This window comes from Gobio gobio (assembly GCF_949357685.1).
Source record: "Gobio gobio genome assembly, chromosome: 20".
In the NCBI taxonomy this organism is placed as follows: domain Eukaryota; kingdom Metazoa; phylum Chordata; class Actinopteri; order Cypriniformes; family Gobionidae; genus Gobio; species Gobio gobio.
The window spans coordinates 20,803,164-20,829,305 of record NC_137113.1 but is presented as its reverse complement, the minus strand read 5'-3'; the positions used below and the strand labels follow the sequence as shown (position 1 = coordinate 20,829,305).

Here is a 26,142-nt window from a genome sequence, read left to right as displayed (position 1 = left end):
TCGATTGAATTAATCTATTTGCTCACTTTAATAAAGGTCTGCTTTACTCTTTAAAAAGTGTTGATAAAAGTTGCCTCATGCTGTTTTGATGTTGGTGGAAAACTCAAAATCAGAGTTTTCACCTGTGATTCTCCCATCTGTGGTGTGTGTATAATGTTTCTTTTTAAAATGCCGCCCTGTCCCTTACTCATCAAAAATTATTGAAGGCCTTTATTCTCCGACTTCCTTCATGTGATAAGCTTTCAAACATGACTGCCAGTAAATGTGGATGTTATTGGCAGAGGGAGAAGATGAACTATGTTTAGCTCAGGTTATGGTTCATGGTGTCAAGGGAGGACGGAGCATTTTAGCGGGCAGACAGACAGACTTGTTCTAAACTTTGGCATTAGTATGGTGGGTTAGTATTACTGTATAGAAAACAAAAATGGTCTGACAGTGACCATAAAGACATTAAAGGGTTAGTTCACCCAAAAATGAAAATGCTGTCATTAATTACTCACCCTCATGTCGTTGGACACCCGTAAGACCTCCGTTCATATTCGGAACACAAATGAAGATATTTTAGTGTAAAGCTGATGGCTGAGAAAGGCTTCAGACAGGCCTCCATTGGCATTCAGCACATTGACACTTCCAAGATCCATGAAAGGCACTTAAAACGTCGTTACAAAGTCTCTCACCACAGTGGCTCTACAATAATTTTACGATGCGACGACAATAGTTTTTGTGCGCAAAAAAAAATCAAAATAACACCTTTATCCAACTTGTTCTCGACTTCCGTGTATGCCTCCACGACGCATGCGCGAGAATATGACGCAGATCCGGCGCTCGGACAGATGACCCAGAAGCGATTTGTTTACGAGCAGAGGAAGACGCGCGTGTCTAAGCTGTTGGATTCTACATTGATCGTTTAACTCAAAATGGGGTTAAAGTGTGTATTTCATGGATTCCCGAACGCCGGCGCTACGTCATATTCTCGCGCATGCGTCGTGGAGGCACACACGGAAGTCGAGAACAAGTTGGATAAAGGTGTTATTTTGATTTTTTTTTGCGCACAAAAACTATTGTCGTCGCATCGTAAAATTATTGTAGAGCCACTGTGGTGAGATGGACTTTGTAACGACGTTTTAAGTGCCTTTCATGGATCTTGGAAGTGTCAATGTACTGAATGCCAATGGAGGCCTGTCTGAAGCCTTTCACAGCATCAGCTTTCAACTAAAATATCTTCATTTGTGTTCCGAATATGAACGGAGGTCTTACGGGTGTCCAACGACATGAGGGTGAGTAATTAATGACAGAATTTTCATTTTTGGGTGAACTAACCCTTCAATAATATTGCAAAAGATTTCTATTTAAAATCAACATTTTATTCATAAAAAAAAAAAAAAAACACATTTATTTTTGACCAAATAAATGTAACCTTGGTGAGACTTCTTTTAAAATCATTTAACCGACCCCATACGTTTTTGAACTGTGGTCTATGCCTCGGTAGAGACTCGTTTGCTAAGAAGGCCAGTAGTTGTTTTACAGAACCCATTCTCTCACAGAGTAAGTTCAGGTCAGTAGTTCAGTGCTGGATGTTCTGAGTTCACTGTGGCATGCGTCCCTTATGGTATAAGTTCACACTAATGGGACATTTATACAGGAGGTTTTTGCATTAAATACGGGTCACATGGCAGTGGAATGAAACGTAAGGTCTAAAGATGCGTTCTTGTAAAAGTTTTTTAAACTCGAGCACCACGTTTTTAGAAACTGTCATTTGAGACATTGCAAAAGATGCGAGGCTCGAATGCAACAGTCAAACATGTATGTCTAGTGCATGTTTACATTGAAAAACAGTGGAAAAGCAGTGCAGTGGAATGCAATCAGCAATGTTTAGCAGCCCTACTTTACCAGTCATGCTCTTCATTCGTCTTTTGTTCTTTATGTATGTTATTTGGTGTTTTCTTTTAATCAGATTCTCTTGTCTTGTTTGTACCTCCATATTTGAGTGCCTGCGGTAGGGCTTGATGAAGTATGTAGGAAATGAAATGAAATGAAAATGAAAGGATGTGAGAGATTGTAGTTGCTGCCAGGGCTGGCACGAGTCTTTAGTGCAGAATGTGAAGACAGAGGGAGAGTAGATTGCCTTTAGCTCTACACTGGTTAAATCAATGCTAGGTCAACTGTCTTGTCTAGTGGAAGAGATGTGTAGTTGCTGAGAAGCTCAAATGAGAGAACCCGTTTTTGTTTCAGCAACAGGCTTCAGTTTTATGTGTCTTTCTCACGAGGTTCAGGACCCTAATGATGTTTTAGTACATCTCTGTCGAATGGTTTATCTTTATAATGATGAAGTCACTTTGGCTGGCTCAGTGTTGATGTTTAAAGGGTTTGTTTACCCAAAAAAGAAAATTCTGTCATTAATTACTCACCCCCATGTCATTCCAAACCTGTAAGACATTCGTTCATCTTTGGAACGCAAATTCATCTTTTTAATGAAATTTGAGCGCTGTGTGTCCCTCCATTGACAAGTCTACGCAACTACCATTTTCAAGCCCCAGAAAGGTGGTAAAGACATCATTAAAGTATTCCATGTGATTCCTGTGATTTAATCTCAATTTTCTGAAGCGCTGTGAATGTTTTGTGTGCGCAAATAAAAAAATAATTTACCACTTTATTTACAAAATATTAATCTCCAACACGCGTTCACACAACAACGTCTGCTCTCTTGTCAACACAACACGCATGTACAATTAGGCCTGTCGCGATAGTCAATAAATCAATTAATCGCATGATAAAAAAAAATGAGCTCGAATATTTCCACTTGCTTGTTTGTTTTCCTTGTATCTCTCTCTCTCTCTCTCCGTTTACTCGACGTGCAGACTGGGTGCCGGCGTCATGAGACGTCATGCTCGGCCAGTTCGCCTGGAACTCGTGCTTCTTCGGTTGCCATTTTTGCCGCGTGCACCCTCGCGCTCGTGCCGACGCGTCGAGTTTAAACAAGGCTTAAAGCTACACTGAAGTTGGCAGTTTGATAAATGCAAGTTAATTCTTCAGCTTAAACTTTGTGTGCTTCAAGTTCAATCTTTGTGTGCTAAAAAGGCACATAAGTTCCTGTAGAGATAGCAATACATATTCTACTTTTTTTTTGCCAAATAAAAGCATGGCATCAATGTCTTCTCTCTTGCTGTATCAAAATCAAATTCAGTTTGTGCATGATTACGTGATATAATATTTTTTTAATACTGTATCCTAAATTGTGTATAATTAAACTAATACCGTGACCCTAAAACCGTGATATGAACCGTGGGTCTGTGCCACCCCTAATATGCACCTAAAACATCATCTGTTGCGGTTTTCATCCATTTTATTTATTGTTTTTGGTATTTATTCAAGTTCATTTTTTTGTTAACAGACAGAGTCCATTGCTTTTATTGTTTTTGGTTGTTTTGTTTATTTATTGTGGATATTTAAAAAGTTTTCAGTGTTAAATAGTCTTTAGAAATAAAAGTTTATTGATCTTTGAAAAGGTGTACCTGGATTATGCCATTATCATTATTTTAGATGAAAATGGTCTCAGAAAGACAATATCATCGTTTATCGCAATAATTTCTTGGCCAATTTATCGTCCAGCAAAATTTGTTATTGTGACAGGCCTATGTAAAATATATATAAATTATAAAAGAATGCCTGTTTCCCATTCATTCTTTTTGTAAAAATTGTAGCTTATGACCCGAGGTGTGTAACAGAGTAAGTATTTTTTTCTGCACAACAATAATTGAATCTTTGATGACTGAATGAGAGCAATTCACCTTTTTTCCAGTGGCAATGTCTGATACATAATGATAAAAAGTGACGTTTCACTCATAGTTCAGAAAACAAAAGGATGGCAAAACTTAATCAGTAAAACTTTAAACTTGATTTACTGTAGAACAAGTAATGAAAGTAATCAAATATTAGTGTCATTTTCACTTGATAGTGGGTTTGGTGAATAAGCTGTCAGCGATCAAAATATTGATTTTGAAAATGATAGTTTTGAGAATACGTGTGAGATTGAGAATGTGAGCCAGATGCTGAGAATATGTAATGTTTGGCAAAACATTTATGCATTTAAGGGTAAATAAGATCTTCATTTATGTTCCAAAAATTAACAAAAGTCTTATGGGTCTGGAACAACATGAGTAATTCAAACCCTTTAAAATGTTTTAAAGTGTAACAGAGTAATAGAAGCTGACCTCTTCGAAGACCTAAGTTCATACATTTAAAGCTTGGTTTGTAAATCAAAAGGTTTGTGAAGCTGAAGCTTTTTAATGAAAGCCAGCTGCGTCCTTCTGTATAAGGAAGACAGTAGCTAATATTTTAGAAAAGGCAGGCAAAACAGTATAATGTAGTAAGTTTGGCTTTCAGGGAAAATACATTGTTTAATATGATTTAGCAAAGTTTGATTTTAAAGAGAATTACTTTAGGTCATTGTAATGGTCAGGTCAGGTTAATGTAGCCAAATGTTTGTGCACTGTAAAAAAAGAAAAGCTGACATAACTTAAAATTGTAAGGCAACTTGCTGCACAGCGTTTTTGAGTTTACTCAACTTTTACATAAAGTAGTTCACTCAACTGAATTAACTGAGTAAGGCCACATGTCTCCCAATTTAAGATCTTTTGTTCAGCTGATTGAGTTTTTATCGTTTTTTTGATTTTGTGTTGAAAATTGTTAATGATTTTATGTCAACATCATGGTGATCAGTGTTTTCTTGAGTTGGGCAGTTTGACGACTTTTTAATGTTAGTGTCTCTCTGGCTCCTGAATAAGAATATAATCATTGTGTAGTGGTTTAATTTACTGGGTTTATGACTGAGTTTAATATGAGCAATATACTATTAACTTTGTTTTATTGTGATTCTATAAAAGATACAGCATGGTTTTAATCAGAAAAGCTGAATAAGGTTTAAAATAGGGATGCACCGAAATGAAAATTCTTGGCCGAAACCGAAAACCGAAAAAGAGGAAACCAAGGCCGAAAGCCGAAAACCGAAACACCGAAAGAAATTATGCCAAATATTAGTACCATTGCATCTATGACTATGACTGTGTACTAACTTTACTAAAATCAAGGCATTGCAATTGCATACATTAATATTAAAGTTTCAAAGAATAAATCAATTACAAGTTATGCCAATATTTATTTAGCACATTGCAACAATGCACAGTATAAAATAAAATTCAAACTAAAATGTTTAACTTGACCCCACTCATTTGTACATTAAATAATAATGTACAGGCCTACAGAAAGGTTTTTAAATTAAATGTTCTCTCATAAAAACAAAGTGCATTTAGGTCTAGTGCATTTAAAAATTTTCTCTGTAGGACTACTACAAGAAAGTGCATTCAGAACAAGTGCAACTGCTTAAAGATACAACTATTTTCTCTGTAGGCCATTAACATAATAGTGTATCAAAGCAAAGACTGCCATAGCCCATATGTTAACTGTAGAATAGGGGTGTAGCGGTACACAAAACTGACGGTTCGGTACAGCAGTTTTACAAAGTGGCTTTTTATTTATTTTTATTGGTTAACTAAAAAAAAAAGTCTGTCCCTAAATGAATTAAATTATAACTAAAAGTTTATTGAATATATTGCTCTAAACTATATGGGAGCCCTTACTTGCACATTAATATTAAAGGTTAAAAACAGAGCCCAAACTATTAGCCTAAATTCAGTTGCTATGTATTTTCAGGTCTAATAATCAACACTCAAATAACATAATACACAAACATGTACACTTCACATAAGGCAGTTTTTGCAATAACTTCTAAATCTAATTATAAAATAGTTTTTTATCCAATTCGTTGTTGAAATATAATCATTTATACACAGTGTCTGTCATTTTATTTAAACATACATGAAATAATCAAGATATCATTAACAGGTTAAGTAGAATATAATGAATATAACGGCTAATATAGGTCATATATTTAGTGAAAGAGTTGATTTACTCTAGTGAACTAACAGCTGTGGACACTGAGGTGCCTGAGGTAAATGATGCTACATGACTGTTTAGTTTACAGCAGTTATATAGAGGTCTTTCTGCCGTTGAAACACTGACTGAGCGATTACACCACATATGATACGTGACAGTAAGTTGTAATGTATCCTCAACACACCTTAGATGTTCATTCATGTTTATTCTTAAGGAAGAGATGATCGATCGCGTTCGCAGATGATCGCGTTCACGCGCGCGCGCGCTGCCGCCAGATTGAAGTGTGTTCCGCGCTTAAAACATGCCCACTGTTAAAGATTGCGTTCGGTTTCACAGTGAAGTCTGGTCCTCTTCTCATCGAGAACATGAGCTCTCGCTGTCAATGCTTGTGCATGGAGCAGACGTGTGTGTTTCTCAGATATACTGAAATACGTCCACACTGCAGACATGTTGCTTCAGGCAAGCACGTGCAGGTCGCGGTTTCTGTTTGCGTCATCACAACATTTCGGCCATGTTGTTTCGGTGATAAAAGTCTTTCGGCCGAAAACCGAAAATGCACTTTGGGGCATTTTCGGCCGAAAATTTTCGGTGGCCGAATATTCGGTGCATCCCTAGTTTAAAACCGATTGTACATTAAACACTTTGACCTCCTGTGAGATTTACTCCCACATATATCAAGAATCATCCTATGAATCTCAACAATGGTGACATGTTTCATGCCACAATGCATGCTGGGAGCCATGGATGAGTTTTGCATGATGCACCCAGAATCCATTGTTAATGCGTTGCAACTTGTATGCTTGCTAACTTGCAATTACAAATCGAATTTACAATTAATACTAGGTTGGTCCAACAATTGTTGAACCAACTTCTTTTCAGTGGTTAAGCCAACTTTTTTGCATTTAATTGTCCAGTTAACTAAAACACAATCATTAGCCTAAATTTTTGTGAGTTGGATTTTTTACAGCGTGATAATTCCAATAGAAACAGTTTGATTACATCCAACAAACATGATTAGATATAGCTTTATTAATATAATGATTTGATGTGGAAATGTGTCACATGATTAAAATACATTCAACTGATGAGGTATTATTTTGGGTAAATAGTTTGTGGCTCTGTGCTTGATTTAACAGTGCAAGGTTTTCTCAGTGGAGGGATCAGTGCAGTCTGTGTCTGGTTACAGTATTCAGTTTCATTCAGTCTTAGTAACCTCTATCGGTCCCTTTCCTCCATGGCTATTTTGAGAGGTGCCTTATGTCACATCAAATCCACATCTAAAATTTGACAGCACTGCATGGCTTCACACACTGAGCTGGTTGTATAATATTTGTTGCTATTTTGAAATGTTTAGTAAACCCTTCAGCTTCCATGATTGACCGTTTAAGGACAGACCATGTGGATTAACTAGCTATAAGTAGGGAGGGTTTCATGCCTTCGTTAATAGTGTATGAGTCTAGCTCATAACTATTTTCATGCTATGGTCGATATCAAATTTCGGTTACACTTTATGTTAAGGTGTCATTGTTACAGTGTAATTATATATTTAAGTACTGAGTAATATTAATTAACTACATGTACTTACTTAGTTACTATAGGGTTTGGTAATTATGCATAATTTGCTGTTATTACTGTGGTAAGTACATGTAACATATGTAACAAGGACGCTGTAAAATAAAGTGTTACTCAAAATTCTAAATTAAAAATAATAAACTAATATTAAAATCAGTTGTTTGAAGTACTCTGTTTAAAGGTTTGGAATAAGTCAGATTTTTCTTATGTTCCCTAAGGCTGCATTTATTTGATCAAAAACACTGTAAGACAGTAACATTGCGAAATATTATAAACATTTAAAATAACCGTTTTCTATCTTAATACACCTGGGCGATTACATGATAATGCTAATTACCGTGATATCATTTTCCTTGATAAAAGTTCTATATAATATTTATACGCCAAAAGTGCAACGAAACGTATTACTCGTTTGAACCACGCCACATTTATCAGCTCAACTCAAATGGCAAACATTTTTAGAAAAATTTTTTTCAGTCACATGATTCTTTAAAAAAATATTCTAATATGCTGATTAAGTGTTTATTATTAGTATTATTATCAATGCTGAAAACAGTTGTGCTGGTTAATATTTGTTTTTGATAATTTTGTTCAGGATTAGAGTAGAATAGAAAAGCAAAACACAGCAATTTTTTTTAAACAATGTAAAATTCTTTCCTGACGCATTTAATTTAATGCATTTTTGTTCAATAAAAAATTTCTTAAAAAAAAAAAATCATTCTGACCCGAAACGTTTGAACAGTATTGTATTTAGCAGAATAAACTTTCAAACGGTATGTTGTACATCATCTAGCAGAGGTTGCGTTAAAAGCCATCCAATTTGATTAGAGCTGGCCAAATCATAAAGTGCTTGCAGTTTTGGTGCGTAGTATGCATCAGAAAGTTACACCCTTTTTCCATACACACAAGGGCTAAAAGAACAAAGGAATTAGAGAAATAAAAGGAAGAGTGAATCCAGCCGCTTTTTATATCCTGCCCAAGGCTGTCACAATCCATCATCTTTAAGCACCATATGTGAACATGACAGTGTATATTTAACCTAAGAATGCTTAAGGGGGATTGTGTACATGTGAGAGTGGGATATGGGGGCAAACAGATGCATGTTGATAGTAGAAAGGGACCTGCAGGCAATACTCTGGAAAACACTCGGTTCACTCAATGATCTGTGTGTTAGTGAGCACGGTTATGTTCTTTGAGACCTGTCGTTGTAATTTGATCATTGGATTACTGATATGTTGGTTGCCATGGCGTCCTCACGCATGATTAGGTTACCATGTGGCTGGCCTTGATGCTGGAAAGTACAGTAGCACTTTTTTTAAAGTGTATATATGTGTGATTGTTTTCTTTTCTGTTAGATCAAGTCTGTCACAATTGCTATTGGTTAATAGTACCACCGTTTTCAACACGTGTTTGTGTGTGTCTTTTCAATCCCTGTGTGCTAACAATATCATTCTCCCTTTTTGCAGTCGTGCGGACACCGCAAGAGATGTGGATCCACTCACAGTCTGTCTTCTGAATAACGCACGGACGGATTGAGCCATGACGGAACGGGATGGCCGTTGTGATTTGTCCATCGCCCCGGGGCAGGTGTATATCGAGGTGGAGTATGATTATGAGTACAAGGCGAAAGACAGACTCATCTCTATACGACAGGGCGAATGCTACATGTTGGTTCGTAAAACCAACGAGGACTGGTGGCAAGTTCGCCGGGAGGAGGGCACCAAAGCTTTTTATGTCCCCGCTCAGTATGTCCGAGAGGTCCGACGTGCCCTTATGCCACCACCCAAACCTCGCACAAAACCCCCCAACGTCCTTGAAATCAGCCAGTGCCGATTGTCGAATGAAAATCTCAACCAACGCGCTCCTACGGAAAGGTCCAGCTTTGGCAGGCCGCCTCCTTCAACGACGCCTTCCCCATTGCCAGGGCAACTGACCCCGCCTTTGTTGTTGCGGGACACCAATCAGAACCCAGGGATGAAGAGCGTTGTTGCTGAGCTGACTCTGCTTAACAACAACCATCATAACTATCACCATGGCAACCCCACACTTCCACGAGGGCGGGCGGAATCCCCTCCACGAGAGCTAGGTTGCCAGGGGAAACTCCCAGGTGTGTTGTCGGTGGACATGGAAGGGAGTGTGTCATCAGGAGATAGGTTGGAGAAAATGAGAAATGACTCTGAATCTGGAGATGAGCTTAGCAGCAGCTCGACCGAACACATTCAGGTAAGAACAAGTGACGTTCGCCTTCCTCCTTCCTCTCCCACGCATTTGTTCTCTCTCCCTCTCCCTCCCAAACTTAGTCATGTTCTGCCTTTATCTCTTTCAATGTCGTTTTTGGCTTTCATTCTCTGAATTTCCAGCACTTATCTTTGCCAGAAATGCTCTCATCTCCTTTTCATCCTTTGACTGTCATTATCTTTTTATGTAACACGCTGTTCCAACAATTACTACGAGACTAATCTAACATTTGCTCCTCACACCTTCCCCTTTATCCCTCCTTCAGTTTTACCTCTGACATTTACGGTTGCACGTATTCTTTTCTGTCAGATTAAATTGGCTTCAGCAGCCAGTGTTTTCCTGTTCTCTTCCTGCATTCCTTTCTTTCCGTTGTGTGACACTTGTTTAGCAAGAGATGCAATCTGTCCTCTGCTATGGTGTTGGAAATTGTGGCCACCTCTCAGGGTTTGATTTAGACAGTAATAGAGACGTCATTGAGATCACAAAATGCAACACTTGTTGGGCTTTTTACAGAGTTGTTTCTGAATTTAAAAAGCTGCTTGCATTAGTCTACAATCTCTGAATGTATTGAGCAATTATTATTTGTTTGTGTGTATGTGTGTATTTATGTGATATACACTCACCTAAAGGATTATTAGGAACACCATACTAATACTGTGTTTGACCCCCTTTCGCCTTCAGAACTGCCTTAATTCTACGTGGCATTGATTCAACAAGGTGCTGAAAGCACTCTTTAGAAATGTTGGCCCATATTGATAGGATAGCATCTTGCAGTTGATGGAGATTTGTGGGATGCTCATCCAGGGCACGAAGCTCCCGTTCCACCACATCCCAAAGATGCTCTATTGGTTTGAGATCTGGTGACTGTGGGGGCCATTTTAGTACAGTGAACTCATTGTCATGTTCAAGAAACCAATTTGAAATGATTCGAGCTTTGTGACATGGTGCATTATCCTGCTGGAAGTAGCCATCAGAGGATGGGTACATGGTGGTCATAAAGGGATGGACATGGTTAGAAACAATGCTCGGGTAGGCCGTGGCATTTAAACGATGCCCAATTGGCACTAAGGGGCCTAAAGTGTGCCAAGAAAACATCCCCCACACCATTACACCACCACCACCAGCCTGCACAGTGGTAACAAGGCATGATGGATCCATGTTCTCATTCTGTTTACGCCAAATTCTGACTCATCTGACTCGAGACTCATCAGACCAGGCAACATTTTTCCAGTATTCAACTGTCCAATTTTGGTGAGCTTGTGCAAATTGTAGCCTCTTTTTCCTATTTGTAGTGGAGATGAGTGGTACCCGGTGGGGTCTTCTGCTGTTGTAGCCCATCCGTCTCAAGGTTGTGCGTGTTGTGGCTTCACAAATGCTTTGCTGCATACCTCGGTTGTAACGAGTGGTTATTTCAGTCAAAGTTGCACTTCAGCTTGAATCAGTCGGCCCATTCTCCTCTGGCCTCTAGCATCAACAAGGCATTTTCGCCCACAGGACTGCCACATACTGGATGTTTTTCCCTTTTCACACCATTCTTTGTAAACCCTAGAAATGGTTGTTCGTAAAATCCCAGTTACTGAGCAGATTGGGAAATACTCACACCGGCCCGTCTGGCACCAACCACCATGCCACGCTCAAAATTGCTTAAATCACCTTTCTTTCCCATTCTGACATTCAGTTTGGAGTTCAGGAGATTGTTTTGACCAGGACCACACCCCTAAATGCATTGAAGCAACTGCCATATGATTGGTTGATTAGATAATTGCATTAATGAGAAATTGAACAGGTGTTCCTAATAATCCTTTAGGTGAGTGTATATATTAAAGTATGTGTTTATGTAATATATATTAACATATGAAATTCGTTTTAGAATTAATCATTTTAATATTGATTTAAATGTAATTATAATAATAAATAATGATAATTACTTATTACTTATAAATAAATGATAATTAGAGATGCTCCGATCAGCATTTTTGGGGCTGATCACCGATTACCATTCACCAAGATCATGATCTGCCGATCACAGAATGGCAGGGGAATGGCAATCTTTTATCTATAATCTTGCAGAGTTTGCACCATTTGTAGAAATGAAACTAACTCTAAATTAACTGAGTCAAGATCTTGAAGAACCACCATGTGTTTATTTTAGAAAATGAGATAACTTAAGGCTACTGTAGGCCATCTTTCCCAAATAAATGTATATAATAAATGTAAATAATTATCTCACCTAAATATTTGATCATGCAGTGCATTTTTGTTTTTAAAAACTATTTTTCAGGTAGGTCTAACATTAGTATTGAGGTAAGAAATACTAAAGACATAAGAATATAATAATTTTTTATAATAATAATAATAATTTAATAATAATATTTAATAAGAAATCAAATGTAAATTAATATTGGTCTTCCCTGAATAAATTAAATTAGATTAATCCTTACACTTAAGGTTGCAAAAGTTAGTCATTCAAGAGCAGTGAGTGTCATAAAGGTTCATCAAACAACACAAGACAAAGAGAAACTTAGAGGCAGCAGCAGTTTATTCGACTGCTGTCACTTTAAGAGCGAACAAGGATATGGTTACATGCAGTTGCACAAACGTTCACTCGCGAGTCACGACGGGGTTTATGTGCATACTCGTCAAGACGGTCATTTAGTACATACATTTGTGTGTATCTGACCATTTCAGCGCAATTTGTACTCGCAAGCTTTTTGTGAGATGGCCTGTGTGTGTGTGTTAGGGCTGCTCGATTATGGAAAAAATCATAATCACGATTATTTTGGTCAATATTAAAATCACGATTATGTAACACGATTATTTCACATGACTTTGGGAATGTGTTGCATGTATTAAAAAGACACCTTTCAACTTTTGTTGTACTTTTTGAACTATTAAAATAAATAATATAACATATATTCAAATCAAAGTAAAAATGATAACCACAAATAAATAAGATCAACAATATGGTTCGGCTAGATATGCTTTTCAGGTTTTTCAGGTACGTCTAACATTAGTTTTCAGGTACAGAAATGTATCAAATGTAAAATAACATTGCATATTTGAGTGCATAAATTAAAGATTAATCCTATTAAACTTACAAAAGCTATTCAATCAAGAGCAGTGAGTGATGTCCTTGTCTTTTGTTGTTTGACATTAAACAGACGGCAGTAAAGGCCCTTTAAGACCTAATGCTCGGATATGGGTCGTCTTTATCGACTGTATAAAGTTTACTTAAGGCATATACAGACTATGTCTGCTAGGATACTCATCAAGATGGACGTTGACATACGTTTTGTGTGAGTTTGTCCGTTCAAGAGCAAGACTTGAAAGAGAACTCAATATTTGCGCGCTGTGAGACGTGTGCGCGCTCTCGGATGAGTGCACAGAGACAAATTTTCTCACAGCGCGCGCTACTTCTCATTCGCGTCTTCTGGCACTTCAACCCGGGTGATGACGGCGAAAACGACTGGTCATATTCGAACATACGGCAGCACTCGCATGCATTGAACAAAGTTTACAAAGAGAGAATTATTTGAAAAATATGAAGGGGAAAAAAAGGACGTTTACACGGCACCCCTGCTCTCGTCAGTTTTTGTTTCTTTATTAGATTGTCATAACCACTTGAAAATTAAACACAGTGACCTAAACAAATTCGTAGTGTTCCCTTGCGTTGCAGCCACTACCATGTCGCAAATCTTGCACGTAACATGTTTCTGCTCGTCCTCTGATCGAAGCCAAACTGTTCCCAGACAACGGAGTTGGTTTTGCCTTTTTTGCTCACCAAACGCTGCTGTAACTGCCCTCCTTCTGCCATCTTTACTCGTGCCGAGTTTTTAAATTCCAGCGGATGATATGCACACGAGTCACGAGACTCACGACCTGAGAGAGTTTGTGGCTTCGGGAGGGGCGGATGTGCGCGTGCGCGTTTCATTCAGAACTCAAGACAAAATAAGAGTGTTCTTGCAAAATAATCGTTTTTTCTCTATTGTACTATTTTGGTGATCGTTGGGAGCCAAAATCGAAATCGAAATTCAATTAATTGCACAGCCCTTGTGTGTGTGTGTGTGTGTGTCTCGCCAGACCGTGCGTGCGAGTGCTGAGCGGTTTGAACACTGGCAAGACTTGAAAATAAATGCGAATGATAAACTTTAGTGACGATGCGACACTGCCTCGATTGTGCAAAGTGGCAAATCCTGTGTCAACTGTGCAGCTCGATTTTAGTGCAGATGCGATGCGCTGATGTGAAGCCATTTGAGCATTTTGAAAGGGAGAGAGAGCGCGCGCACACGGTGATTCACGCGCGCTGTTTGTGAACTTACGTCCCACAGAAATTTTTCAAATGACTGCGTAAGTTATTTAATATAGAAATATGAATTGTACCTCACCTTCAGCATTATAATTATTTTACCCGCACTGGAAAGAGAATGAGACGGTGTCGCTGCATGTCATGCCCTCGCTCTCACGGCAGGCACGGTTTTATGTGTTATGAGATCGGTTCATGAGATCGGCCTTTTTGGAGACCGCCGATCAATCATCCCAAAGCGATTATCGACCGATCGAGATCGGTTGCCGATCAATCGGAGCACCCCTAATGATAATAATATTAAAATAATATTAAATATATTTATATTGTGTTTTATTATTTTAATTGGAGTTATTAATTGTGTGTGTATTTATAATGGCAAGTATAAATAAAAATGCAATACAACAAAGTTACAAATAAAGTAAGATCTAACTGTAGTATTCAGTCACAGAAATGTATAATTAGGCCTAAATTACACTATAAAGTAATACTATAGTGTTCACTGTAAATTAAATATAGATTAGATCTTTGTGAAAGCTGCGTATTGTTGGTTGATTAACATGAAACAGCATCAGGTATGTAGGCTGCTGTAACTTTAAGACCTGATGCACAGATCCAATATAATGATACACATTTGATTTCTTTCTCGGCTGTTTACATTACTTAAAGGGTTCCTCTTATGCTTTTTTTAACTTTTTCAACTTTAGTTAGTGTGTAATGTTCCTGTTTGAGCATAAATAAGATCTGAAGGTTACAAAGCTCAAAGTACACTCCAAGGGAGATATTTTATTTAATAGAATCCACTTTCAGATAACTACAACAAACAATGTGTTTGGACTACAACACATTTTTCTTCACTCTTGTGAAGTCACAATGTTACTCATTTAAATAATCTCCGCCCATAGAATACGCAAGAAAGGTGCAAGGCCCGGTTGAGCTGCATTAGAGAAGACAGTGTTGTCGTTATGTAAAAGAGACGCTGTTTTTTTCCACCCCGTTTATCTGTGTGCTGCACATTTCACGGAGGACAACTTCCAGAAACGAAGAGTACAATGCAGGCTACGCACAAAGCTTCTCCTGAAAGAGTGAGCAGTTCTCATTTTGTCAGGACAATCTGTTGTTTGTGGATTACAAATTGTAAGTATGCCTTATTTATTATTTGTAGTTGTGTTTTCTATTAACAGTTCCAATTATAAGTTTCATGTTGTTGCTACAATGTAAACAAAGGGCAAAGCTTTGCCTCCGCTCACCTGCTATATATTGTTTACCAGCGTTTATAAGCGCTCGCTTTTGTAAGGCTGTCCACCGCCTCTCAGGAAAATGGTTTTGTGACCGACTACTGTTTGTATTACCATAGTTATCTGACGAGTATCATGAGTAAATGGTGTAGGGATGAAACGATTACCGGTTTCACGATAAACCACGATAAAATTTAGTGACGGTTAGTAATATCTTATAAAAATGTAATTATCATTAAAACCGCGTGTGATTATCACGATTGTGAAAACTCGCTGTAAATCTTGTCCAGTCAGCGTCAGTCTGGCTCTGGCGCGGCGCAGCTGTCTTTTGAATGAGAAGAAATGGAAGAAGGCAGTGACAGCGCCGGGAGATTTTTCAGACTTCTAAAAGGACCAAATCTGAGCTGTGGTCATGTTTTGGCTTTTACAAAAGTCCTGAGGGAAACTTTATCGAAGATGGCCACCCTGTCTGCAGAACATGCCAGAAGAAAGTCGCTGTAATTGAGAATGAGGAGATGTCGTCACGACACAGCGCCCCGCCCCCCTTCCGCCATTTTGGGGGTCTGCCCGCCAGGTAATGGATTCGGACAGAGACTGGAGAAGAGATATTCTGATGATTACTATGTACATAGTTTTCCAAACTCAACTGAACATTAAGTTTTAATCCACCCAAGCCGATCTGAGAAAGCAGCGGCTGGTAAACGTACGCCATTATTTCACCACAGGGTGTCAGTCATGGTCTTAACTAGTGAGCGCGATGCTGAAGTGTGAGACACTTGATCAATACGAACCTTTATTTATTTGTATTAAACATGTTGATCACTATTCTGTCATTTTTCATTGTCGGTCATTTTACTGTATGCTATAAACATGTTTATGCCCAAAACGCTTAATTAATATTCAAGGTAGGCCTAGTTGACTGTCATTTTCCTCTACTGTGTGCATCACTGTTTAAGATTAATTCAATATTTAACATGGTTAACATTACATCCATTTAAGGCACGTACCGAGCATTCATTCTACTCAAGAAGGCTGGAATAAAAGCACCAGCGCACACAAACGATCATTTAAATTTTTTGTCAAATTAATTTAAAAATATAAACTCAACAGGTACAAAATATGATCAGTAAGAGAAAAACACTGCTAATGATGACGAGCACTGGACTGCTGCAGGATAGTGGGGAGATATATTTATTATTCAGAATGCACAGGAAATATATTTATAGAAACATTTCAGTGCAAGGTGGTTCGGAGTTCTGCCGTGGCAGCTCGTATGGGTCAACGTTTTTGATATCAGCTTCTCTAAATACCTCAGCTTGGCGCTGGTAGTAAGTTTCTCCCTGTACGAGACCTCTTCTTCTCCATTTCTTCTAAGTTTTCTCGTAATTTCTCCGCTTAAACGCCGCGATGATAATTCCTCGAGCCGTCTTTCCTGCTTTGATCTCTGTATCGCTCTTACAATGTTACCCCTGGCAACCGATAGCATCGGATCCCGGAATGGTGTACGGGCCAGACTCCGCCCACGACCATGACGGATCTCCTCATTCTCAATAGGGGGAACACTTCAAATCTGCGAACGCAAGGCAAGTGGACTTTGACCTCAATACCAAAACTACATCTGGGAAATAATAACGTGAAGCGAACGAACAAATTCAGTCAAGACTAGGGTGACATTTAAGGGATAATCAGGGTTTGACATTAACAACCGCCATTAGCGGGTGTAAAGTTATTTCGGCTGCACACTATTGCCACTCTGGCTGTTGAACTTATTATAGTCTTCACAAAAGCCATCTGTTATAATCGCGTTGCGCATTATAACCAACCAAACGTGTTTCTATTGAGTTTATGAAAGCGATGTCGTCTCATAATCAGAGGCGCGCTTCAGAAGCACCGAGTTTTGTTCAGAGCGCGCGCCGCTCTCACTCGCTGAAATCTCTCAAAGCGGAGATAAACGTGTGATGTATGCAGGAGATTCATGCATCATACAGAGATTGACTGTTTTTGTTCTATTTCAGCAGCGAAAATGGTTTCAGACAGCAGAGCCACAGCGCATCTAATATGACTGGCATAACGCTGGCGAATTTAGGGACCGTCTCTCTAAAGTTACATACATTGGTAACGTTATACACGTTTCTGACTTCAATAGCATTTGAAGAGAATGACAGTCATAAAACTGACTGTAAAGTTTTCATCTAGGTGTCAGGTATGATACACACCTTTTGATATTTAATAAAATAAACTGTCAAATCATATGGAAATATGGATATGCATTATTTCACTAGGATACTGTTTGGGCTCTTACACAAAATGTGCTAGATTAAAATGCATAATTGCTGAACACTGATGAGAATATTGCTTGAATATATTTACAGAGATAATATTAGAGATTATATTTACGACAAATTATTATTATTTATGCATTATGCTTTGCTATTGACGACGGCCATTATAAGGAAGGAAATCCCACAGAATAGAATCTAGCTTAAAAAAGTGCATAGAGCTGCTTGATTTATTTGTTGTTTGTTGATTTTCAAATATAAAACTTCTTTTTGAACACTTTCATCTCATTTGAACAAAACCGTGATAATATTGATAACCGTGATAATTTGGGTCACTATAATCGTGATGTTAAATTTCCATACCGTTTCATCCCTAAAATGGTGTATAACATTGTATCTAAAATGTATAAGAAAATTACAAAAAAACATAGCACTCTGAAACATCTTGTTTAATCCGTGCTTGCAAAGTCTGTTCAGGAAATCTGTGCAATTTATCCTATTGTTTGTTAACATTCTTAAGTCTGAATCAGGCTTGAATTGGTTTGAAATTGACGCCATCGATCTGTATAGTAGAGCTCGCTGTTATGAAGGGGCGTGACATTTCTCGAACACGCGCTAGGTGGTGCCAATCACACTGGGCCAGTTAACCAATCAGTGCACATTTCGTATTTCGGATGGAGGGGCTTCAACAAAAATGACGCATTCGAGCCAGACTGGGGAGAGAGGTGCTGTAATAATGTAAAATATGTGAAAAAATTAGTTTTTTGAACAATCTAGCATGAAAGCATATTCAAGTACACTGCAAAAACAAAATAAAGACTTCGTAAAAGGGAATAATAGGACCCCTTTAAGATATAACAGACTGTGTTTAAAGGTCCTGTTCTTCGTGATCCCATTTTTCAAACTTTAGTTAGTGTGTAATGTTGCTGTTAGAGCATAAATAATACCTGTAAAATTATAAAGCTCAAAGTTCAATGCCAAGCGAGATATTTTATTTAACAGAAGTTCCCTTTCAAAGCCTACAGCGAACGGCCGGTTTGGACTACATCCCTGTACATCCTGCTTTAATGACGTCAATAGAACAGTTTGTTGACTAACCTCCGCCCACAAGAATACGCAAAAAAGGGGGCGTGGTCTTGTTGCTCCCTCGTGGAGAAGAGGAAGTGTTGCGTTCGGTTCGGTTCGGTTCGGTTCGGTTGCGTTTGTCGCCATGTCGTTCAGACGCTGTTATTTTCATCCCGGAGTCAAATCACCTTTGTTTGGCCTTCAGGGGCTGTAGTTTGAGCGCGTTCATCTCCCCGTTATGGTAAGAGGCGTGACCTTTCCGGTAACGTGCGCTCTGCGTGCCCTAAGCTGCTGTCGAATCACAACACGGGAACCGCTGGCACAATCAGAACTCGTTATGTATTTCTGAAGGAGGGACTTCATAGAACGAGGAAATTCTCAGGCCGTTTTGAGGACAGTGAAAACAGCGGTATACAGATAAGTAAATTGTGTGAAAAATACTGTGTTTTTTTACATATGAAACATGAACACATGTTATATTGCACACTGTAAACACAATCAAAGCTTCAAAAAAACATGAAAAACGGGACCTTTAAGAGAATACTTTTAAAGATGGGTATTTTGACATCATTTTGTTTATGTCGCAAGGAGATGCAAAAGAGGAATACATTCGGTGTTCCAGCGCTATCTGAAATGCGCCTCTCTGTGTATGCGTGTGCTTTCACTCTATGATGGTTATACACTATATTGCCAAATGTTTTGGGATGCCTGCCTTTACATGCACATAAACTTTAATGACATCCCATTCTTAATGCATAGGGTTAAACATATGGAGTTGGCCCACCCTTTGCAGCTATAACAGCTTCATCTCTTCTGGGAAGGCTTTCCACAAGGTTTAGGAGTGTGTTTATGGGAATGATTGACCATTCTTCTAGAAGCGGATTTGTGAGGTTGCGACGAGAAGGCCTGGCTCGCAGTCTCTGCTCTAATTCATCCCAAAGGTGTTCTATCGGGTTGAGGTCAGGACTCTGTGCAGACCAGTCAAGTTCCTCCCCACCAAACTCGCTCATCCATGTCTTTATGGGCCTTGCTTTGTGCACTGGTGTGCAGTCATGTTGGAACAGGAGGGGACCATCCCCAAAACTGTTCCCACAAAGTTGGGAGCATAAAATTGTCCAAAATGTCTCGGTAAGGTGAAGCATTAAGAGTTCCTTTCACTGGAACTAAGGGGCCAAGCCCAACACCTGAAAAACAGCCCCGCACCATAATCCCCCCCATCCACCAAACTTTACACTTGGCACAATGCAGTCAGTCATTTCTCCTGGTAACCGCCAAACTCAGACTTGTCCATCGGATTGCCAGACTGAGAAGCTTGATTCGTCACTCCAGAGAAAACTTCTCCACTGCTGTTCCGTGGCGGCCAGCTTTACACCACTACATCTAACGCTTTACATTGCACTTGGTGATGTCATGGAAACCCATTCCATGAAGCTCTCTACACACCGTTCTTGAGCTAATCTGAAGGCCACACGAAGTTTGGAGGTCTGTAGCCTATCGACTCTGCAGAAAGCAACTTCTGCACACTGTGCCTCAGCATACGCTGACTCTGATTTTACGTGGCCTACCACTTTATGGCTGAGTTGCTGTTGTTCCCAGTTGCTTCCACTATGTTTAATACAACTAACAGTTGACCGTGGAATAGTTAGTACTAGAGAGGAAATTTCACGAATGGACTATAGCACACTATAGCAATAGCACAAGTGGCAACCTATCACGGTACCACGCTTGAATTCACTGAGCTCCTGAGTGACCCATTCTTTCACAAATGTTAGTAGAAGCGTCTGCATCCCTAGATGCTTGATTTTATACACCTATGGCCATGGAAGTGATTGGAACACCTGAATTCAATGATTTGGAGGGGTGTCCCAATACATACACTATATTGCTGTGTGTGTGTGTGTGTGTGTGTGTGTGTGTGTGTGTGTGTGTGTGTGTGTGTGTGTGTGTGTGTGTGTGTGTGTGTGTGTGTGTGTGTGTGTGTGTGTGTGTGTGTGTGTGTGTGTGTGTGTGTGTGTGTGTGTGTGTGTGTGTGTGTGTGTGTGTGTGTGTGTGTGTGTGTGTATTTAATTATGTATATATTTTTTTCAAAATCCGTCTCTGATTTGCTTGTGCAGTAAAAAAAAATATATATATTTCTGGTGTTTTTCTGGTAATACACAAATAGAGGGTTTTGAATACTTATTTTGAGCAAATTGAAACATGAAATACTTGCTTTGTGTTTAATCAACTACTTATTAGATGTCAAGGGGCTCTGCAGTTTGGGGAGTCCACAGTTATATGTATTAAGTGGTTTCTGAGTGATTGAGCTTGATTTGTGAGTGTCCCAGTGTGCATCGTGTGGAGTTGGGTGTTTAGTCTTTGTTACTATCCTCCTCCCCCATTTCTCTCACTCTCTGAAAGAGGGTGCTGCTGGGGGAACAAAGGGGATTGTGGGAGAATAGAAAGTAGGTCATATCTGACTAGATCATGCTGTTGCCCCCGTTTTGTGTGTGTATGTGTAAATGAGATGGAAAGATGCACATTGAGAATTTTGGTATCCATCAGATCATCATTGTGAACAAAAAGGACAAGAAGCATGTTCGTCTGGAAACCTGTAGCTTGTTATGAATATTGAGCTGATCTTCTGGGATGGCTCATTGAGTGGATCTATAATTACTAATCTTGGTCAACAACATCAAGATTTCTAGCCACATCATCTTGCTTTCAAATAATGAAAATAATCATGATGCTTCTCAGGTTCTAGACAGTGGCTTAACCATGCACACACATATATGGGCTTAAAAGGACGTACAGTACTCTGGGCTTTTGAGGGATTTGTCCATGTCAGGCTTTGTCCATTAGGGTCAGCTGCTAATACTAAACCATGCGATTACTTAATCAGCCCTTTAACAACTATCCCTTATAGACAAAGAATATTTGCCCTCCAAATTTCATTCATGACATCTGCTATTTATGATGTTTGGTTTAAAGATGGAGTTCACCATAAATTGTTGAGCTTCATGGTTCCAAACCCTAAAGCACTCTTGAAATGAAAAAAATGAAAATGAAAAAAAAAATCAAATTAATAATCAATGATTTTGTTATGTCTCTAAAATAGCCCTAAAGACTACTAAACCTATTGGATTTTTAAAGGGATTTTATAGACTTAACAATTAGCTATGTGACTTTATCTGAATGCGAACATGTCTTCTGAACATCTTTTGTGTTCTTTGGAGTAAAATTTACATGTATTAATATTTTGAATTTTATATATATTTTTTCATTTAGATTTTGTTTGTTTTAGTAATTTAGTATTATATTATATTTCTAGTTAGCTTTAATGCATTTTTATTTCAGTTTTAGTCATTTTAGTATTTGTACTTTTAGTATACTCTACTATTTTATTTCCGCTTTATAATATTCTATTCTATTGAAGTCTATTGCATTCTATTCTATTCTGCTCTACTCTACTTTATTTTTAATAGTTTTAGCTAGATAACTTTAGTTATCAATAACAACGCTGGAATAAAGAATGCCGTGTATACGTGCTTGGAAGATTGAGTAGATGATGAATTTTCTGTATGGAGGAACTATTTGTATAATTACTTTTAGCCCAAAGTCACATTCTCTGCCTGCATCCCTCCTGACGTTGATCCCTCCTCTCCACTTATGAACGGGCAGCTTCTGCGCTCTTAAAGGATTGAGGTCCAAATCCGTTTCCCTCAACACTCCACCAGAGTGGCCCACTGAGGACGTATTTAGAACCCCAATTTCTCGCCTTTTTTCTATGCCTTTTCTTATCTTTACCCCCTGAAGCAGATTTGTTCACACACACACACACACACACACTTTCCGGCTCTCGCTCACTTCATCTAACCCTCTTTTACTTTTATGGACATGTTCAAATAACTTAAAATAATAATAAGCCATCAGAAGACACACACAAACACTTGACCAGGGGATTAGTAGCATGTCACCTCTATAATAAAAGATTATGAATAGCTTTTATAAAAAGGGCAGGGTCTTTTCTAGTGGGCAGCTGCACGAAATTAAATTCATCCCCCTCAGCTGGGTGTTTTCCTTTGTGTGAACAGTTATTGTCTGCGGCTATACTTCAGCTTCTTTAATGTGTTCTGGTCTGTTCCTACGTGTTTTGCCTTTGGTTTGGTGTGTGTGTGTGTACATTCATTATGTTCACCAGCATATTGTATTGAATCATTGAGACTTTTGTTAAGCTCACATGTCACAAGCCCAAAAGAGTCTTAGAAGTGTTTTTTGTGTGTTCGGCTTCGGTCCGGATCCTGTAGCTCCTTCCCTGCATTGACAGTAAAGGAGGCCCAAGCATTCCTGTCATTCCTGTCCCAGCACACACACACCGGCTTCAGTGGGATAACCCAATAAAGGCCCACCGATCCTGATGGGCGGAAAACAGCACATCTCACCCTAATCTAATATTTACTCATGTATCAAAGATCTCTCGCTTGCTCTCCTGTCGCTTGTTGTTCTTGTCTGTCTGTCTCTATTTTTGCCCAAATATGGACTTTAGGCTGAAAGATGGCAGTGCACATCAAATCGATGTGTGTTTGGGGTGGTGTGGGGGTGGTTTGGTACCCTCAGAGCATCTCTCTGTCTCTCACTCATTCTGTCTCTCTGCTGTCGATGAGCACAGCTGACATGTTGTCGGGGCAAAATTTGTCCAGAGGGTGAGGTAAGTTTAGCTTCACTCACATTTACTATAGACAAACTATAGACTTCTGTTGTTTTTTATATAAAGATAATTAGAGTTTTCTAATAGCCACTATCGGGGACTGTTCTAAAGAACAGCATTTATTTATGATAGAAATATTTTGTAACATGATAAATATTGTTACTGTCACTTGATTAATTTAATGCATCTTTGCTGAATAAAAGTATTAATTAATACAAATATTTATACCTACCCTAAACATTTTAACAGTAGCCCATGTTTGTTATTTAGCATTTTTAGGCATTATTTAGCCTTTTCTTATTTAATTGGAATGGCAATTAGAGTTAAAGTAAAAAATAAAATAAAAGTGTTGTACTCTATTTTGTTACTTTCATATCTAAAAAGTGGATTGAAATATATGTCTGTCTAGACTGCAGATCTTTCCATCTACAGTCGTGGCCAAATTATTGGCAGTGACATAAATGTTGTGTTTCGCAAAGTTTGCTACTTCAGTTGTTGTGGTGTTTATTCACATCTAGTTTATTGTGCAGAGAGATCAGATGCATTTTAAATGATAACAAAAAGCTTCATTGGCCAAATGGACCTTATCACTAAAACCCAAATTTCAGTTTTTTTTGCCCTGGCACAAAATGACCAGCTAACATCATTTCACAGATAATATCATCAGCACACGGGAAAGTGTGAACAATTACTAGTTGGGAGAAAAATTTCAATCATTCCGATTGGATTATAAGAGCAGACTGATTGCTATAAAAGGAGGGAAGACTTGTTTCCATTGAGTTCTTTACCAATGCTTACTTCCAAAGAATATTGCACCTGAAAGGACCATTTCCCGGATCATCAAGAACTTCAAGGAGAGAGATTCAACTGCAGTGAAGAAGGCTTCAGGACATCCCAGAGTGTCCAGCTAGCACCCTTTTAGGGAGTTTACTATGGAATTGTGTCACCATCAGTGCAAATCTTGCTCCATACTGGCAGCAGGTGGGTGTGAGTGCCAAGAATTTTGGACAACCGCCTAGTGTCAAGAAGGGCAGCAAAGAAGCCCCTTCTTTGCAAAAAAATCATCAAGCACAGACTGAAATTCTGAAGGAAGTACGAGGATTGAACAGCAGTAGACTGATGCAAAAGCCCTCTTCCGACTGTTTGGGACATCTGGAAAATCGATTGACTGGAGAAGAAAAGGTGAACGCTACCATGAGTCCCGTGTCATGCCAAAAGTGAAGCATCCTGAGACCATTCATGTGTGGGGTTGCTTTTCATCCAAGGGAGTGGGCTCTTTCCAGAAACACTGCCGGGAATAAAGAATGGTATCGAAAACGTCCCGCAAGTGCAACTTCTCCCAACAACCCAGGAGCAGTTTGGTGATGATCCATACATTTTCCTGTAAGATGGAGCACCAAGTGGCTCGGAAATCATTACATCGAACTTTCGGATTCGTGGTCAAGTAACTCCTTAAATCTGAATCCCATAAAGAACCTGTGGTCAATCCTCAAAAGGCGAGTGGACAATCAGAAGCCCACACATTGCAATCAACTCACTATGAGGCAAGAATTGCTCTCCATCAGTCAGTATTTGGGCCAGAAGTTGCTATCCAGCATGCCAGAGGTAATTGCTGAGGTTATGAAGAAGGGTCAACATTACAAATATTGACTCTTTGCATATATTGAATTTTTCTTGTCAATAGAAGCCTTTAAAACGTATGAAATGCTTATCATTGTTTTCCAGTATACCATAGAAATGTGAAAAAATAATCTACAAATACAAAGGCAGCAAACTTTGCAAAACAAAATTTGTCACTGCGAATACTTTTGGCCATGGCTGTATACTTCCCTATTTTCTTCTCTCTTCTTCTCCATTCTGGTGTTTAAACCAATTCAGACCAGCCAAAATACATCCAGGGACATTTATCTGTGGGAAAGTCTAAAGTTAAACAGATGAGAAAGAGAGAGCGAAAACAACAATGTGCCACTGACTGAACTGAGGTAACCTGTCCCTCACAGGGGTTTATGACCTTTTGATGATGTTGGACATTATTACAGCAGTGCATGAGTGCTTTTGTTAGAGGGAACGTTCTACACCTCGGTTTGCTGAGCTGAGGTGCATCAGTGACAATAGTGCACCAGTAGTGTAGAATGATCTGGAGAGATCTGCCCACTCACAAAAATCAACCCACTCGCATATCAGAGTATTTTTTTAATGCAAACACACTGTACATTCAGCAAACTTACTCATGGATTTGTATGTCCTATGGGAATTCCCTGCCATGAAAATTACTTGTGCTTAAACTAGTCTAAACATATCAGTTGTCAACATCTCTGTGTGTGTGGAGGATAGGAAGTGCAAGGCCGTAAGACTCTGCTGTCCTCGCCTGTGATTGGCTGATGACCCTTCTCCTCTGTGTTTCTCCTCATGAGTTCATTAATGAAATGGATATCACTGTGGAGATGGATGTCTCAGTATTGTGTGTGTCCTGCTGTGTCTGAAAGGCCATAATATGTTTGATGTCTCCCTCCTGCATGGATGATTGGCACCTGGTTAATGCCTTCAAAGACGAAAGTTACTGTTTGTTGATGCTTGTGACAAACCATTGCAAAGGAAAAGGCAGGTGATGAACATGCCCAGGACAGATTGATCCAAAATCAAAAGAAAGATGCAAGAAATCATATTTTACTTCTAGAAAATGAAGCCAGTTTTTGGATTATATTTTTCTTCATTAAATTGTTTACATCAATTAAGTACGTTTTCCTCAAGTTCTCATTACTGCAGTGTAAATACAGTTCTGTCATTGCTGTAAGGAAAAGCAAAACA

The 26,142-nt window shown here is 38.9% G+C and overlaps 1 protein-coding gene across 7 annotated transcripts in view; it reads left to right on the top strand.

The window, feature by feature from the left end:
- The window catches only part of arhgap12b (Rho GTPase activating protein 12b), a 75,236-nt gene that overhangs the window by 4,632 nt on the left and 44,462 nt on the right, over nt 1–26,142 (top strand). For all 7 annotated transcript variants that reach the window (XM_079800990.1, XM_079800987.1, XM_079800988.1 and 4 more), the window contains exon 2: nt 8,991–9,747. In XM_079800990.1, coding sequence (XP_079657116.1) covers nt 9,064–9,747 — 684 coding nt within the window. In that variant the 5' untranslated portion in view covers nt 8,991–9,063. The remainder of the gene's footprint in view (nt 1–8,990; nt 9,748–26,142) is intronic.